The sequence below is a fragment of the Haematobia irritans genome, chromosome 1, assembly GCF_050003625.1.
Source record: "Haematobia irritans isolate KBUSLIRL chromosome 1, ASM5000362v1, whole genome shotgun sequence".
NCBI lineage: Eukaryota > Metazoa > Arthropoda > Insecta > Diptera > Muscidae > Haematobia > Haematobia irritans.
In genome coordinates this window covers 212,518,296-212,536,870 of record NC_134397.1, presented here as the reverse complement: position 1 = coordinate 212,536,870, position 18,575 = coordinate 212,518,296, and the positions used below count along the sequence as shown (strand labels likewise).

The following is an 18,575-nucleotide window of genomic DNA, read 5'->3' as shown; positions in this document are numbered from 1 at the left end:
AAATGTTTGGAAATTGACTACCCAAACATATATTTTTTAGACCAATATGCTTTCAAACATATTATATATTGGAAGAGATCAAACATATAAATGTTTGGGCAATAGCCAAAAATGTATATGCTTGAAGCAAAATATGTTTGGGAGTATATGTTACAGAAGCGATTTTTTGTGAGCGTGCAGAAGGAGCAGGGTTAGCCTGTCGCAAACTGTGACTTTTGTGACATACGTTTACGACGGTATAATACGTATGTCGCAAAAGTCGTAAACCTAATGTAAAAACCTAATTTTTAATTAAAGAAATTGTGAATATTTTTTAATTTAATTTAGTTAAGCTCCCCGATAAAAGGTATGCAAAAAATGTTTTGTATTGTATTTATTCAAAACTCTACTAGATTTACATCTCTCATTCACAACTTCAAACTATTCTTGGTTTTCGTGGTCCAAGCTTTAGCTACATCAACGAATGAATAGCTACAATTTTGAAAAAATTTAATTAGTATGGAAATTGGCTCTAATAAGCCAAAAAGTGATTTTATAAAATTTTCTCTAAACAGCAATTCACTTATATAAGACTTAAGTAGTTTTCCTTCCTTCCAGTTTCTGCAGTAATTTGTGAAAGGTTAACTATGAGCGAGTACCGACCGTCACGTTTACTGCACCACCGAGTAGTTTATAGTAATTTTGGCTTCGAGTTTCCAATTGAAATAGCTATATTCTCAATTTTTTTAAACTCGTTAATAATTTTATGAACATTCCTGAGCATTGAAACTTCTTCGCATATATCATCATCTTGGATATCATTCTCTGCTATCATTGGAGTTTGCGACGTTTGCTACTTTTTCTACATTTACGACGTGTATATGACGTTTACGACGTTTACAACTTTGCGACAGTCGCAAACCTTAAAATGTTTGATACAGACCATGTCTGAGAAGGAGACGATATAGATACATGGTGTCTTTGGCAAAAATGCTCAGGGTGGGCTCCTGAGTCGATATTTCCATGTCCGTCTGTCCGTGAACACATTTTTGTAATCAAAGTCTAGGTCGCAGTTTTAGTCCAATCGACTTCAAATTTGGCACAAATATGTGTCTTGGGTCAGAATAGAACCCTATTGATTTTAGAAGAAATCGGTTAAGAGTTAGATATAGCTCCCATATATAAGTATATTTCACCCGATATGGACTTATATGGCCCCTGAAGCCAGAGTTTTACCCTAATTTGCTTAAAATTTTGCACAAGAAGAACAATTAGTACTATAGTAAAGTGTGCCAAATTTTATTAAAATCGGTTCAGATTTATATATAGCTCCCATATATAACTTTCGCCCGACATGGACTAATACGGTTCCAGAAGCCAGAGTTTTACCCCAATTTGGTTGAAATTTTTCACTAGGAGTACAATTAGTAGTGTAGTCAAGTGTGCCAAATTTTTTGAAATCGGTTCAGATTTAGATTGAAATCGGTTCAGATTTAGATATATCTCTCATATATAGCTTTCGCCCGATTTACACTCATATGACCACAGAGGCCAATTGTTAACTCCGATTTACTTGAAATTTTGCACAGGGAGTAGAATTAGTATTGTAGCTATGCGTGCCAAATTTGGTGGACATAAGTTCAGATTTAGATATAGTTCCCATATATATGTTTTTCTGATTTCGACAAAAATGGTCAAAATACCAACATTTTCCTTGTAAAATCGCCACTGCTTAGTCGAAAAGTTGTAAAAATAACTCTAATTTTCCTAAACTTCTAATACATTTATATCGAGCGATAAATCATAAATAAACTTTTGTGAAGTTTCCTTAAAATTTCTTCAGAATTAAATGTTTCCCATATTTTTATACCCTGCGCCACACTGTGGAACAGGGTATTATAAATTAGTGCATATGTTTGTAACACCCAGAAGGAGACGAGATAGACACATGGTGTCTTTGGCAATAATGCTCAGGGTGGGTCCCTGAGTCGATATAACCATGTCCGTCTGTCCGTCCGTCCGTCTGTCTGTGAACACATTTTTGTGATCAAAGTCTAGGTCGCAATTTAAGTCCAATCGCCTTCAAATTTGGCACATGTTCCTAATTTGGGTCAGAATAGAACCCTATTGATTTTGGAAGAAATCGGTTCAGATTTAGATATAGCTCCCATATATATCTTTCGCCCGATATGGGTTTACATGGCCCCAGAAGCCAGATTTTTGGCCGAATTTCGTTGAAATTTTGCACTAGGAGTACAATTGGTAGTATAGTCAAGTGTGCCAAATTTGATTGAAATCGGTTCAGATTTAGATATAGCTCCCATATATATCGTTCGCCCGATTTACACTCATATGACCACAGTGGCCAATCTTTTACTCCGATTTAATTGAAATTTCGAACAGGGAGTAGAATTAACATTGTAGCTATGCGTGCCAAATTTGGTTGAAATCGGTTTAGTTTTAGATATAGCTCCCATATATATGTTTTTCTGATTTCGACAATAATGGTCAAAATACCAACATTTTCCTTGTAAAATCGCCACTGCTTAGTCGAAAAGTTGTAAAAATGACTCTAATTTTCCTAAACTTCTAATACACATATATCGAGCGATAAATCACAAATAAACTTTTGCGAAGTTTCCTTAAAATTGCTTCAGATTTTAATGTTTCCCATATTTTTTTACTAACATTGTGTTTCACCCTAGTGCATTAGCCGACTTAAATTTTGAGTCTATAGATTTTGTAGAAGTCTATCAAATTCTGTCCAGATCGAGTGATATTTAAATGTATGTATTTTGGACAAACCTTTATATATAGCACCCAATATATTTGACGGATGTGATATGGTATCGAAAATTTAGATCTACTTGATCCTTATCCTTACTTGTTATACCCTGCGCCACACTGTGGAACAGGGTATTATAAGTTAGTGCATATGTTTGTAACACCCAGAAGGAGACGAGGTAGGCCAAAGACACCATGGCAATAATGCTCAGGGTGGGTCCCTGAGTCGATATAACCATGTCCGTCTGTCCGCCCGTCCGTCCCTCCATCTGTCTGTGAGCACATTTTTGTGATCAAAGTCTAGGTCGCAATTTAAGTCCAATCGCCTTCAAATTTGGCACATGTTCCTAATTTGGGTCAGAATAGAACCCTATTGATTTTGGAAGAAATCGGTTCAGATTTAGATATAGCTCCCATATATATCTTTCGCCCGATATGCACTAATATGGACCCAGCAGCCTGAGTTTTATACCGATTTGCTTGAAATTTTGTACAAACATAACAATTAGTCGTATAGTCAAGTGCGGTTCACATTTAGATATAGCTCCCATATATATCTTTCGCCCGATATGGACTAATATGGTCCTAAAAGCCAGAGTTGTGGCCCAATTTGGTAGAAATTTTGCACAGAGAGTAGATTTAGCATTGTAGCTATGTGTGCCAAATGTGGATGAAATCGATTCAGATTTAGATATAGCTCCCATATATATCTTTCGCCCGATATGCACTTATATGGACCCAGAAGCCAGAGTTTTATCCCGATTAGCTTGAAATTTTGCACAAGGAGTACAATTGGGAGTATAGTCATGTGTGCCAAATTTTATTGAAATCGGTTCAGATTTAGATATAGCTTCAATATATATTTTTCGCCCGATATGGACTTATATAGCCCCAGAAACCAGAGTTTTGGCCCAATTTGGTTGAAATTTTGCACTAGGAGTACAATTAGTAATATAGTCATGTGTGCCAAATTTGATTGAAATCGATTCAGATTTAGATATAGCTCCCATATATATGTTTTTCTGATTTCGACAAAAATGGTAAAAATACCAACATTTTCCTTGTTTCTTAGTAGAAAATTTGTAAAAATGACTCTAATTTTCCTAAACTTCTAATACATATATATCGAGCGATAAATCATAAATAAACTTTTGCAAAGTTTCCTTAAAATTGCTTCAGATTTAAATGTTTCCCATATTTTTTTACTAAAATTGTGTTCCACCCTAGTGCATTAGCCAACTTAAATTTTGAGTCTATAGATTTTGTAAAAGACTATCAAATTCTTTCCAAATCGAGTGATATTTAAATGTATGTATTTGGGACAAACCCCAACACATTTGACGGATGTGATATGGTATCGAAAATTTAGATCTACAAAGTGGTGCAGGGTATAATATAGTCGGCCCCGTCCGACTTTAGACTTTCCTTACTTGTTTTAATTTATGTTTCTAATAGTCTATGATATCGAGCTTCGAATGCACCACCATAGAATGGTGATGGGGGTATAATAAGTTTGTCATTGTTCGTAACCCATTGAATTATCGATTTCCGACTATAAAAAGTATATATATTCTTGATCAGGGAGAAATTCTAAGACGATATAACCATGTCCATCTGTCTGTCTGTTGTAATCACGCTACAGCCTTCAACAATGGCGCTATCGTCCTAAAATTTGGCACAGATTCGTTTTTTGTTTGCAGGCAGGTCAATTTCGAAGTTGAGCTATATCGGTCGAAGTTTTCATATAGTCCCCATATAAACCGACTTCCCGCTTTGGGGTCTTGGGCTTATAAAAACCGTAGTTTTTATCCAATTTATTGGAAATGTAGAGGCCTATCGGTCCATATTTTGATATACCCCCCATATAAATAGATCGATCTCCCGATTTTACTTTTGGGCTTCTAGAATCTGTATTTACTATACGATCTGCCTGAAATTTGAAATATAGAGGTATTTTGGGACCACGAAGAGGTGTGGCGAAAATAGAGCGTATCGGTCTATATTTTGGTATAGCCCCCCATATAGACCGATCTCCCGATTTTACTTCTTGGGCTTCTAGAATCCATAGTTTTTATCCAATTGGCCTGAAATTGAAAATCTAGAGGTATTTTGGGACCATAAATTGGTGTGTCGCAAATGGGGTTTATCGGTCAATGTTTTGGTGTAGCCCCCATATAGACCGATCTCCCAACTTTTTTTGGGTTTCTGAAATCCGTAGTTTTTATCCATTTTGCCTGAAATTGGAACTCTAGAGGTAATTTTGTACCATCAAAAGGTGTGCCGAAAATGGTGCTTATCGGTCCATGTTTGGGTATAACCCCCATATAGACTGATCTCCCCACTATATTTCTTGGGCTTCTAGAATTCGTAGTTTTTACCCAATTTGTCTGAAATTGGAATTTTGGAGGTATTTGAGGACCATTAAGAGGTATGTCGAAAATGGTGAGTATTGGCCCATGTTTTGGTGTAGCCTCCATATAGACCTACCTCCCGAATTTATTTCTAGGACTTCTAGAATCCGGCTGACCACAAAAAGGTCAGCTGAATATGGTGTGTGTCGACCCATGTTTTGGTATAGCCCCCACATAGACCGATCTTCCGATTTAACTCCTTGGGCTTCTAGAAACCGTAGTTTTTATCCGATTTGCTCGAAAATGTAACTATATCAAAAAATCTATATCACATTTGTTTTTAGCTGCCCATTTGGTTAGGCATCGATATAGACCGATTTCTCCTCTTGAGGGTACACCCGAAAAAACTATTTTCCTCCGGAATGAAATTTTAGACAAAAAATTCCCCATTCGTATAAAGTATTTTCTTTTAGAGCAAATTAATCCGAATGTTTGATAAGCGATTCGACGATTGTCTCTAAAATTTGTATCAAAAGGAAACTTCGCTTGTCTAAAATTTCGTGCCGCAGAAAAGAAAACTCTTATTTGAGTGTATAGCAGGCGCACTTCTCATGAAAATTGCTTGAAAGTGAAAGTAAAATTTCCAGATTTTACTTCTCATAATCATTTATATAATGGCGATAAAAATCTACAGATTTAAGATTTCAAATCAAGGCATTATTTCATCATTTGCACGATATGTTTATGATTTCTCTACAACTCAAACAAAATTGGTTCTTATAAATCCAGAATCTGATTTGCTCTTCATATGTTAGGTATTTTAGAATCTTTAAATTTATCTTCGGGAAGCGTACTGGATGAACTGATTTGCTTGGGAGAATATTTGCTATCAAACCACTTGAAATTCTATATATTATCAACTAACCCTCCACGAGAAAGAGTTTTCAAAGTAAACTATTATATTTGATTCATGGTGGTGGGTACATAAGATTCGGCCCGGCCGAACTTACTGCTGTATAAACTTGTTTTTTTTTTTTTTTTTTTTTTTTTTTTTTTTTTTGTAGTAATAGTACATAAAATTTTAGCTGACTGGAGTAGTTTTTATGGTGCAAATGTTAGGTATGTTAGGGTTTATAATACATTTTTGGTGCTTTTAGCCCTTCAGGAGTTGGCATCACTGCTGATTATTTGACAGGATAGACATACTCCCAATAATAAGTGATGCTAAAACTGTTTTTCTGAAATGGAATGTTCAAATAATTTAATTTGAAAATTAATTTGAAAACATGGGCTACTACTCAAAAAAACAACATGTTTTTTTGAGTAGTAGCCCATGTTTTCATTGTTCACAAATGAACATTTTCTTTTACAAATTCATTTGTAATTGCCATTAGTAAATTATTCAAAGTAAAGAGAAAATCGACAATCGTGTCATTTAAAAAAAAATATATTGAAATTTGTTAACATGTCAATATCGTAATGGATTATGCATCCGACAAAACATCGTTCAAGAGTTCACCTCTTCTTAGGCTTGTCATCATGGCTGTCGACCATTAGTAAAATTGAGTTGTTGATTTTTTTTTCTTAGTTTCAGAAAGACTAGTTGTTGTTTGGTCAATGTTAGTTTGAAAAAATCATTTATGGAAATTTATTTACTTTGAAACTAATTTAGACAATATTCATTTTCACCATGACATTTTTGGTGTGATACTCGCACTTCACACCATGAGGTGGTGGTGTACACTTAACAAAATATTCAGTATGAAATGTGCCTCAATCTAATTAGGTCCTATTTCATCTCAATCGCAGATATGGGTGGTTGGTAACATTAGTGATTCCTCCAGTATTATCGGTAATCAAAATCACAATATTTCCATTACCATGATTTAAAAATAATACACCCAGAGAAGGAATATGATCATCTCAAACATGTTTAAGAGCATGTGTGTGTACGCTACCAGCATAGAAACATTTTTTATACCCACCACCATAGAATGGTGACGGGGGTATAATAAGTTTGTCATTCCGTTTGTAACACATCGAAATATCGATTTCCGACTGTATAAAGTATATATATTCGTGATCAGGGAAAAATTCTAAGACGATATAACGATGTCCGTCTGCCTGCCTGTCTGTCTGTTGTAATCACGCTACAGTCTTCAATAATGAAGCAATCGTGCGGAAATTTTCCACAAACTCGTCTTTTGTCTGCTGGCAGGTCAAGTTCGAAGATGGGCTATATCGGTCCAGGTTTTGATATAGTCCCCATATAAACCGACCTTCCGATTTGGGGTCTTGGGCTTATAGAAATCGTAGTTTTTATCCAATTTGCCTGAAATTTTAAATCTAGAGGTATTTTATGACCATAAAGATGTGTGCCAAAAATGGTGAGTATCGGTCCATATTTTGGTATAGCCCCCATATAGACCGATCTCCCGATTTTACTTCTTGGGCTTATAGAAACCGCAGTTTTTAGTCAATTTACGTGAAATTGGAAATCTGGAGGTATTGTAAGACCAAAAATACGTGTGCCAAAAATTGTGAGTATCGGTCCATGTTTTGGTATGGTCCCCATATAAAACGACCTCCCGATTTGGGTCTTGGTCTTATAGAAACCGTAGTTTTTATCCAATTTGTCTGAAATTGGAAATCTAGAGGTATTTTAGGACCATAAAGAGGTGTGCCGAAAATGGTGAGTATCGGTCCATATGTTGGTATAGCCCCCATATAGACCGATTTCCCGATTTTACTTCTTGGGCTTCTAGAATCCGAAGTTTTTATCCTATTTGCATGAAATTGGAAATCTAGAGGTATTTTCGGGTCATAAAGAGGTGTGCCGAAAACGGTGAGTATCGGTGCATATTTTAGTATAGCCCCAATAAGAACGATCTCCCGATTTAACTCCTTGAGTTTCTAGAAACCGTAGTTTTTATCTGATTTGCCTGAAATTGCAAATTTTCTGGTATTTTAGGCTCACAAAAACGTGTATGGGATTACGTTTTTATCGGTCCATTTGGTAATGCCTCCATATAGACCGACTTCACTTCTTGAGGGTGTAGAAGGCGCACAGATCATGAAAATTGTTTGAAACTCAATGTAAAATTTCCAGATTTTACTTCTACAGATTTAAGATTTCAAATCAAGACGTTATTTTATAATTTTCTTGCACACTTACAAGAGATGTTAATGATTCCTCTAAAACGCAAACAAAAATGGTTCTTATAAATCCAGAATCTGATATAGTCCTCATAGGTGAAATCTTTAAATTTATCTTCGGGAAGTGTCCTCAAGTCCTCAAGCCCTCCTGAAATTGCAAAGGAAATTATAATATTTGGTTCATGGTGGTGGGTATTTAAGATTCGGCCCGTCCGAACTGAGTGCTGAATATACTTGTTATACCCTCCACCATAGGAAATATTGCTCTAAGACCCCATAAAGTATATACATTCTGGGTCGTGGTGAAATTCTGAGTCGAGTCCGTCCGTCCGTCTGTTGAAATCACTTGAAACTTGGCACAAGTAGTTGTTATTGATGTAGGTCGGATGGTATTGCAAATGGGCCATATCGGTCCACTTTTACGTATAGCCCCCATATAAAGGGACCCTCAGATTTGGCTTGTGGAGCCTCTAACAGAAGCATATTTCATCCGATCCGGCTAAAATTTGGTACGTGGTGTAAGTATATGATCTCTAACAACTATGCAAAAATTTGTCCACATCGGTCCATAATTATATATAGCCCCCATATAAACCGATCCCCAGATTTGGCTTGCGAAGCCTCAAAGAGAAGCAAATTTCATCCGATCTTGCTGAAATTTGGTACATGGTGCTGGTTTATAGTCTCTAACATCCGTGCAAAAATTGGTCCACATCGGTTCATAATTATATATAGCCCCCATATAAACCGATCTCCAGATTTGGCTTGCGGAGCCTCTAAGAGAAGCAAATTTCATCCGATCCGGTTGAAATTTTGAACATGGTCTTACTATATGGTCTCTAACAACCGTGACAGAATTGGTCCACATCGGTCCATAATTATATATAGCCCCCATATAAACCGATCCCCAGATTTGGCTTGCGGAGCCTCAAAGACAAGCAAATTGCATCCGATCCGGCTGAAATTAGGTACATGGTGTCAGCATATGATCTTTCACAACTATGCAAAAATTGGTCCACATCGGTCCATAATTATATATAGCCCCCATATAAACCCTTCCCCAGATTTGGCTTGCGGAGCCTCAAAGACAAGCAAATTTCATCCGATCCGGCTGAAATTTGGTACATGATGTTGGTAGATGGTCTCTAATAACCATGCAAGAATTGGTCCACATCGGTCCATAATTATATATAGCCCCCATATAAACCGTTCTCCAGATTTGAACTCCGGTGCCTCTTGGAGGAGCAAAATTCATCCGATCCGGTTCAAATTTGGAACGTAGTGTTAGTATATGGCCGCTAACAACCATACCAAAATTGGTCCATATCGATCTATAGTTATAAAGGGTGATTTGTTAAGAGCTTGATAACTTTTTTTTAAAAAAAAACGCATAAAATTTGCAAAATCTCATCGGTTCTTTATTTGAAACGTTAGATTGGTCCATGACATTTACTTTTTGAAGATAATTTCATTTAAATGTTGACCGCGGCTGCGTCTTAGGTGGTCCATTCGGAAAGTCCAATTTTGGGCAACTTTTTCGAGCATTTCGGCCGGAATAGCCCGAATTTCTTCGGAAATGTTGTCTTCCAAAGCTGGAATAGTTGCTGGCTTATTTCTGTAGACTTTAGACTTGACGTAGCCCCACAAAAAATAGTCTAAAGGCGTCAAATCGCATGATCTTGGTGGCCAACTTACCGGTCCATTTCTTGAGATGAATTGTTCTCCGAAGTTTTCCCTCAAAATGGCCATAGAATCGCGAGCTGTGTGGCATGTAGCGCCATCTTGTTGAAACCACATGTCAACCAAGTTCAGTTCTTCCATTTTTGGCAACAAAAAGTTTGTTAGCATCGAACGATAGCGATCGCCATTCACCGTAACGTTGCGTCCAACAGCATCTTTGAAAAAATACGGTCCAATGATTCCACCAGCGTACAAACCACACCAAACAGTGCATTTTTCGGGATGCATGGGCAGTTCTTGAACGGCTTCTGGTTGCTCTTCACTCCAAATGCGGCAATTTTGCTTATTTACGTAGCCATTCAACCAGAAATGAGCCTCATCGCTGAACAAAATTTGTCGATAAAAAAGCGGATTTTCTGCCAACTTTTCTAGGGCCCATTCACTGAAAATTCGACGTTGTGGCAGATCGTTCGGCTTCAGTTCTTGCACGAGCTGTATTTTATACGGTTTTACAACAAGATCTTTGCGTAAAATCTTCCATGTGGTCGAATAACACAAACCCAATTGCTGCGAACGGCGACGAATCGACATTTCACGGTCTTCAGCAACACTCTCAGAAACAGACGCAATATTCTCTTCTGTACGCACTGTACGCATTCGTGTGGTTGGTTTAATGTCCAATAAAGTAAACTGAGTGCGAAACTTGGTCACAATCGCATTAATTGTTTGCTCACTTGGTCGATTATGTAGACCATAAATCGGACGTAAAGCGCGAAACACATTTCGAACCGAACACTGATTTTGGTAATAAAATTCAATGATTTGCAAGCGTTGCTCGTTAGTAAGTCTATTCATGATGAAATGCCAAAGCATACTGAGCATCTTTCTCTTTGACACCATGTCTGAAATCCCACGTGATCTGTCAAATACTAATGCATGAAAATCCTAACCTCAAAAGAATCACCCTTTATAATTCTTTCCTCCCAAACGTACGTAAATAAGCAAAATTGCCGCATTTGGAGTGAAGAGCAACCAGAAGCCGTTCAAGAACTGCCCATGCATCCCGAAAAATGCACTGTTTGGTGTGGTTTGTACGCTGGTGGAATCATTGGACCGTATTTTTTCAAAGATGCTGTTGGACGCAACGTTACGGTGAATGGCGATCGCTATCGTTCGATGCTAACAAACTTTTTGTTGCCAAAAATGGAAGAACTGAACTTGGTTGACATGTGGTTTCAACAAGATGGCGCTACATGCCACACAGCTCGCGATTCTATGGCCATTTTGAGGGAAAACTTCGGAGAACAATTCATCTCAAGAAATGGACCGGTAAGTTGGCCACCAAGATCATGCGATTTGACGCCTTTAGACTATTTTTTTTGGGGCTACGTCAAGTCTAAAGTCTACAGAAATAAGCCAGCAACTATTCCAGCTTTGGAAGACAACATTTCCGAAGAAATTCGGGCTATTCCGGCCGAAATGCTCGAAAAAGTTGCCCAAAATTGGACTTTCCGAATGGACCACCTAAGACGCAGCCTCGGTCAACATTTAAATGAAATTATCTTCAAAAAGTAAATGTCATGGACCAATCTAACGTTTCAAATAAAGAACCGATGAGATTTTGCAAATTTTATGCGTTTTTTTTTTTAAAAAAGTTATCAAGCTCTTAACAAATCACCCTTTATTTTTGCGTGTATATGAAATGAAAACCTTTGTTTTGTTTTTCACCAAAACATATGTTTTATTTTAATATTATTTACATCCCGATTTTTGGACGATTTTTAAAATGCAAGTGCCGATTATGACGATTTTTTCGGGAAAATGTGACGATGTTTCCTAAAATTTTATTGGCAGCCCTGACTACTAGCCAAGAAGTATCTCTTAGCCTCTCACACTTTTATACTCTCCCTCCCTCATTAACATTCTTCTCGTCATAGAGTTTTGCCAAGTGATTTTTGAACCCCTCCCGCAGAATAAAAAAATCCTAAATTGTTCCCTATTATTTTTCTGAATTTTTTACTATTCCTAAAAATATGATTTAAACCATAATATTTTTCGTAGTGTAAGATAATTATGTTATTACTTATCCACAGAGCAACGAAATAACCAACTAGCCTTTCATACCCATCCAGTAAATGATACTGACCGACATCATAGAAGACGGCATAATGTCTATGTCATAAATAAACTTTACACAAGTGGTTGGTATAAGTCGTGGTTATTTTCTTTGTTTTTGTTTGTTTTTATTTCGTTTTGTTGTTTATTTTTAAAGTCTTACTTCGAGTATGAGTATTCTTAAATAAATTTACAAATTATTTAACTAATGTCTGACATTAATCAGCAGTATCAGTAGTTATGATGAGCTCCATCATTTCTGCTGCTGTTGCAGCGTCTGTGACTTGATGTCGGTGGTGGCAGCTGTAAAAGAGAAGGGGGGAAACATTTCTGCTTTTTAGTATAAATGCCATATGAATGGATGGTTGGATGGATGAATGAATGGATAATGTTTGGTTAGGATTACATAAATTTTGAAATGGTCGAGAGCTATGACCCCTGAAAACTTTTAAAATTTATAAAGTTGGGAAATTATGAAATTGAAAACTCATCAGTCATTAAAACACTAAGTTTATGAAAAGTTTATGATGGATACTTATTAGATATGAGAGAAGTTTGGAGAGTTTTCTAAAAGAAGGTAACAAGAGGTTACAATTAAATTAACAAAATTAGTTGGTAAGAAAGCAAAACAAATTGGTTTCTCTAAATCCATTTTTTTCGAACTATTTGCTGCATGTTACATGTAGTATAGAACACATTTTACAACTACATTTAGAAATTATGTTTTAATGGCATTTAGAAAATAATTATATACATATAAAATTTTGACAAAAGCTTGTATACAAATAAAATTTTGACAAAATTTTCTATAGAAATAAAATGTTGACAAAATTTTCTATAGAAAAAAAATTTTGACAAAATGTTCTATAGAAATAATTTTTTTCCAAAATTTTCTATAGAAATAAAATTTTGATAAAATTTTCAATAGAAATAAAATTTTGACAAAATTTTCAATAGAAATAAAATTTTGACAAAATTTTCTATAGATATAAAATTTTGTACAGAAATCAAATTATGATAGTTTTGCTGCAAGTAGAGGATGCTGATGAGGAATGTGGTAATTCCGAAGCAGCTATACATCCAACCATCATGCAGTCTATAGGGCTTTGCTCAAATAAATTTGACAAGCATACTTTTCCTCTGTTGGTTAAGCTACACTTGTAGTTTAGTCAATGAATGATTTCAAGCTGAGATCAAAGACAACAATAATGATTGAAGAGAAACCAACAATAACAAACAAAACGAATGAAATAAAATTTTGACAAAATGTTCCATAGAAATAAATTTTTTCCAAAATTTTCTATAGAAATAAAATTTTCTATAGAAATAAAATTTTGATAAAATTTTCAACAGAAATAAAATTTTGAGCAAATTTTCAATAGAAATAAAATTTTAGACAATTTATTTCTGTAGAATTAAATTCTGTCATAATTTTCTATAGAAATACAATTTTGACAAAATTTTCTGTAGAAATAAAATTTTGACAACAATTTCTATAGAAATAATATTGTCACAAAATTTTCTACAGAAATAAAATTTAACCTAAATTTTCTGTAGAAATAAAATTTTCCTTTAAAATAAAATTTTGACAATATTTCTATAGAAATAAAATTTTGACAAAATCTTTTATAGAAATAAAATTTTGACAAAACTTTCTATAGAAATAAAATTTTGACAAAATTTTCTATAGAAATACAATTTTGACAAAATTTTCTATAGAAATAAAATTTTGACAAAATTTTCTATAGAAATAAAATTTTGACAAAATTATCTATAGAAATAAAATTTTGACAAAACTTTCTATTGAAATAAAGTTTTGACAAAATCTTGTATAGAAATAAAATTTTGACAAAATTTTCTATAGAAATAAAATTTTGACAAAATTTTCTATAGAAATAAAATTTTGACAAAATTTTCTATAGAAATACAATTTTGACAAAACTTTCTATAGAAATAAAATTTTGACAAAATTTTCTATAGAAATACAATTTTGACAAAATTTTCTATAGAAATAAAATTTTGACAAAATGTTCAATAAAAATAAAATTTGGCAAAATTTTCTATAGAAATAAATTTTTGTCAAAATTTTCTATATAAATAAAATGTTGACAAAATTTTCTACAGAAATAAAATTATGACAAAATTTTCTATAGAAATAAAATTTTGACAGAACTTCCTATAAAAATAAAATTTTGACAAAATCTTGTATAGAAATAAAATTTTGACAACATTTTCTATAGGAAAAATATATTTTGACAAACAATTTCTATAGAAATAATATTGTCACAAAATTTTCTACAGAAATAAAATTTTATCTAAGTTTTCTATAGAAATAAAATTTTCCATTGAAATAAGGGTTTGAGAAAATTTTCTATAGAAATAAAATTTTGACAAAATCTTGTATAGAAATAAAATTTTGACAAAATTATCTATAGAAATAAAATTTTGACAAAACTTTCTATAGAAATAAAATTTTGACAAAATCTTGTATAGAAATAAAATTTTGACAAAATTTTCTATAGAAATAAAATTTTGACAACATTTTATATAGAAATAAAATTTTGACAAAATTTTCTATAGAAATAAAATGTTGACAAAATTTTCTAAAGAAGTAAAATTTTCTATAGAAATAAAATTTTGATAAAATATTAAATAGAAATAAAATTTTGACAGAATTTTCAATAAAAATAAATTTTGGCAAAATTTTCTATAGAAATAAATTTTTGTCAAAATTTTCTATATAAATAAAATTTTCTACAGAAATAAAATTATGACAAAATTTTCTACAGAAATAAAATTATGACAAAATTTTCTATAGAAAGAAAATTTTGAAAAAAATTTTTATAGAAATAAAATTTTGTCAAAAATTTCTATAGAAATAAAATTTTGACAAATTTTTCTATAGAAATATAATTTGGTCAAAAATTTCTATAGAAATAGAATTTTGTCAAAAATTTCTATAGAAATAAAATTTTGACAAAATTTTCTATAGAAATAAAATTTTGACAAACAATTTCTATAGAAATAATATTTTGTATATAAATAAATGTTTGACTAAATTTTCAATAAATAACTTTAAAATGTTTAATTTTTTAGGCAATACTATAAAAGTCTCAAGGGATATTTATGTACTAAAAAAATTTTCAATATTAGGAGTGATCAAATAATAATAAATAACCTTTTAAAATAAAATAATAGAACATTTCATGATTTAAAAAAAAATTGTTTTTAATATTGTGTAAATGTTGTGTCCTAAAATTTAAAGTGCATACTTTTTTATATTAATTTAATTTTTTGTGTTTAAATAAATATTTTATTTCACAAATTAATTAACTACAAAAATTAATTGATTTTTTACTTATTATTTTTATACCCTCCACCATAGGATGGGGGTATATTATCTTTGTCATTCCGTTTGTAACACATCGAAATATTGCTCTAAGACCCCATAATGTATATATATTCTGGGTCGTGGTGAAATTCTGAGTCGATCTGAGCATGTCCGTCCGTACGTCCGTCTGTTGAAATCACTCTAACTTCCGAACGAGACAAGCTATCGACTTGAAACTTGGCACAAGTAGTTGCTAATGATATAGGTCGGATGGTATTGCAACTGGGCCCTATCAGTCCACTTTTACGTATAGCTCCCATATAAACGGACCTCCAAATTTGGCTTGCGATTGCTCTAAGAGAAGCAAATTTCATCCGATCCGGTTGAAATTTGGTACGTAGTGTTAGTATATGGTCTCTAACAACCATGCAAGAATTGGTCCATATCGGTCCATAATTATATATAGCCCCCATATAAATCGATCCCCAGATTTGTCCTCCGGAGTCTCTTGCAGGAGCTAAATTCATCCGATCCGGCTGAAATTTGGATCATGGTGTTAGAATTTGGTCTCTAACAAACACGCAAGAATTGGTCCATATCGGTCCATAATTATATATAGCTCCCATATAAACCGTTCCCCAGATCTGATCTCCGGAGCCTCTTGGAGGAGCAAAATTCATCCGATCCGGTTGAAATTTGCAACGTGGTGTTAGTATAAGGCCGCTTATAACCATGCCATAATTGGTCCATATCGGTCTACAGTTATATATAGCCGATCCCCAATCACACTAAAATTGGTCTATATCGGTTCATAATCATGGTTGCTAATCGAGCCAAAAATAATCTACCAAAATTTTATTTCTATAGAAAACATTGTCAAAATGTTATTTCTATAGAAAATTTTGTAAAAATGTTATTTCTATAGAAAATTTTGTCAAAATTTTATTTCTTGTGTAGATCGTCAAATTTTATTTCTATAGAAAATTTTGTCAATATTTTATTTCTATAGAAAATTTTGTCAAAATTTTATTTATATTGAAAATTTTGTCAAATTTTTATTTCTATAGAAAATTTTTTTCAAATTTTATTTCTATAGAAAATGTGTTCCAAATTTTATTTCTATAGAAATTTTTTTCCAAATTTTACTTCCATAGAAAATGTTGTCAAAATTTTATTTCTATGGAAACTTTAAACTTAATTATATACATACGTATTTAATCGGCCTTTTTTTAGTTTAATATATACCACGTATGGACTATGTGGTATATATTACGGTGTTAGGAAGTTTTAAGATACCTTTGCCATCGGCAAGTGTTACCGCAACCCAAGTAATTCGATTGTGGATGACAGTCTTCATTAGAAGTTTCTACGCAATCCATGGAGGAGGGTTCATAAGCTTCGGCCTGGCCGAACTTACGGCCGTATATACTTGTTATTTATTGAGTTTGGTTCCTACACAACAAGACTCAAGGACCTATAATTTACAGTACTGGCATTTGATTGCATGCGAACAGATGTATATGAAAACATTATTAGGTTTTTAATCAAAACAAAAATTAATCAATCTTCAAATTAATTCATATTTTAGTGGGATCAATTATTTTTTATTAAAGTAAGTAATTCCCATTAAATTTTAGTGGATCAAGTAATTTTTGTTAATGAAGCCAAAAATGGGTTTTTGTGTTTCAATGAAAAAATTTCATGTCATTGATATTATATGATATAATATGCAATGAAATAAAATGACAAAATGAGATGTGATATCAATTAAAAATTAATGCAATAAAATTAATTAATAAATATTTTATATGATGATACGTTTTTCACCAATTTTATTGCATTTTATGCCAGTACTTTTTTTCATTTTATGACCGTACTTACTTATTTGTGAACCTCCAATAACTGGACATATATGGTATTTTGATCGGTAATCTTGTGAACCAAATTCATTCAAAGTTGACCAATAAAGCAAAGATCCTTGGGGTAAATTAATATTCATCTGCAATTGAGGGAATATCACAGAACCACCCAATAAAGGTAATTGAAGCTGGAAACAAAATGCAATTAAATAAAAAACGATTAAACAATGCATTCAATTCATATCAAAACAAAAAATTAAATTCCTTATTCCACTTACATTAAATAAAACTCCCGCCTGTCTATAAGCACTGGCCAACGTTTTCGCATCGACTTCCATGAAATTTTCGAAATTGTAACGATTCATATCCCAATGCTGGCCAGCGAAGGACTCACGTCCATGACCGGTCATGAAATGCAATTTTTCATTAATTTGATGCATTTTCTTCTGTCCAAGTTTTGTCAATTGGACAGAGCCAACTTCATTGGAATCTCCATCCCGTTCGACAATGAATTCTTTTAATGCATCCAATTTTTTGCCTTCCAAGGTCTGATGGTAGATGACAATGAAAGGGTCAACACTAAGAATTTCCACTTTCAGAGGTTGTAGCATCAACCATTTCACATTGTAGGTCATCAGAGAACAGGGAGGGGCAGTGGGCGTTGACAATTGGGCATTGTGGATCTGTTGCATTTGTTGGCTGTGGGTGGCCTCACGGCATATTTCCTCAATCATAAGTTCTTCGTCGGTTTTTTTAATGGTAGCCTAGAAGAGAGTGTTGGTTGGATTAATCACGCTGAAGTAATAAAGTGACCCAAAGAGCAAAAAAAAAAAATGGAGGTTACACTGAAAGAAGAGATTTCTTTTGTCAGAAATGAAATTTAAGACAAAGAAAAGTTTTTTTCTTCGCTTTAAAAAATTTTTCTTAAATTCATATGAAAAAGAATACAGTCAATTGCTAATTCACGTATAATAAAGTTGGACAAATTAGCACGTCCTTTTTCAGTAATGATAGTGACATTTCAGAGTATTTCAGCTGCTCGAATATTAATTTTTGTAATTTTTAAATTCGATTAATCGACATTTGAAATATTAGAAAATCGACTAAACAAATTTTGATATTTTTGAAAATCATCTAATCGATGTTGCCCATTTAATCGTTTTATAAGGAAACAGTAGAACATTCGGCTTTTGATCGAAAAGAGAATTTGATGCTTTATATCAATGCTAAGGATGTATGTTCATTATTTAGACCTTATTTACAAGTGATATGTATATTCAACCAGTTATATAGCTTTAAATCTAGGCTTTAAAATTAAAA

At 33.2% G+C, this 18,575-nt stretch overlaps 1 protein-coding gene across 1 annotated transcript in view; it reads right to left on the bottom strand.

Annotated features, from left to right (window-relative positions):
• LOC142234657 (uncharacterized) overlaps positions 1–18,575 on the bottom strand; it is a 133,528-nt gene that overhangs the window by 45,211 nt on the left and 69,742 nt on the right. Inside the window, exons 15-16 of the mRNA XM_075305828.1 lie at positions 17,534–18,019; positions 17,278–17,443 (exon numbers count right to left, since the gene is read on the bottom strand). Coding sequence (XP_075161943.1) covers positions 17,278–17,443; positions 17,534–18,019 — 652 coding nt within the window. The remainder of the gene's footprint in view (positions 1–17,277; positions 17,444–17,533; positions 18,020–18,575) is intronic.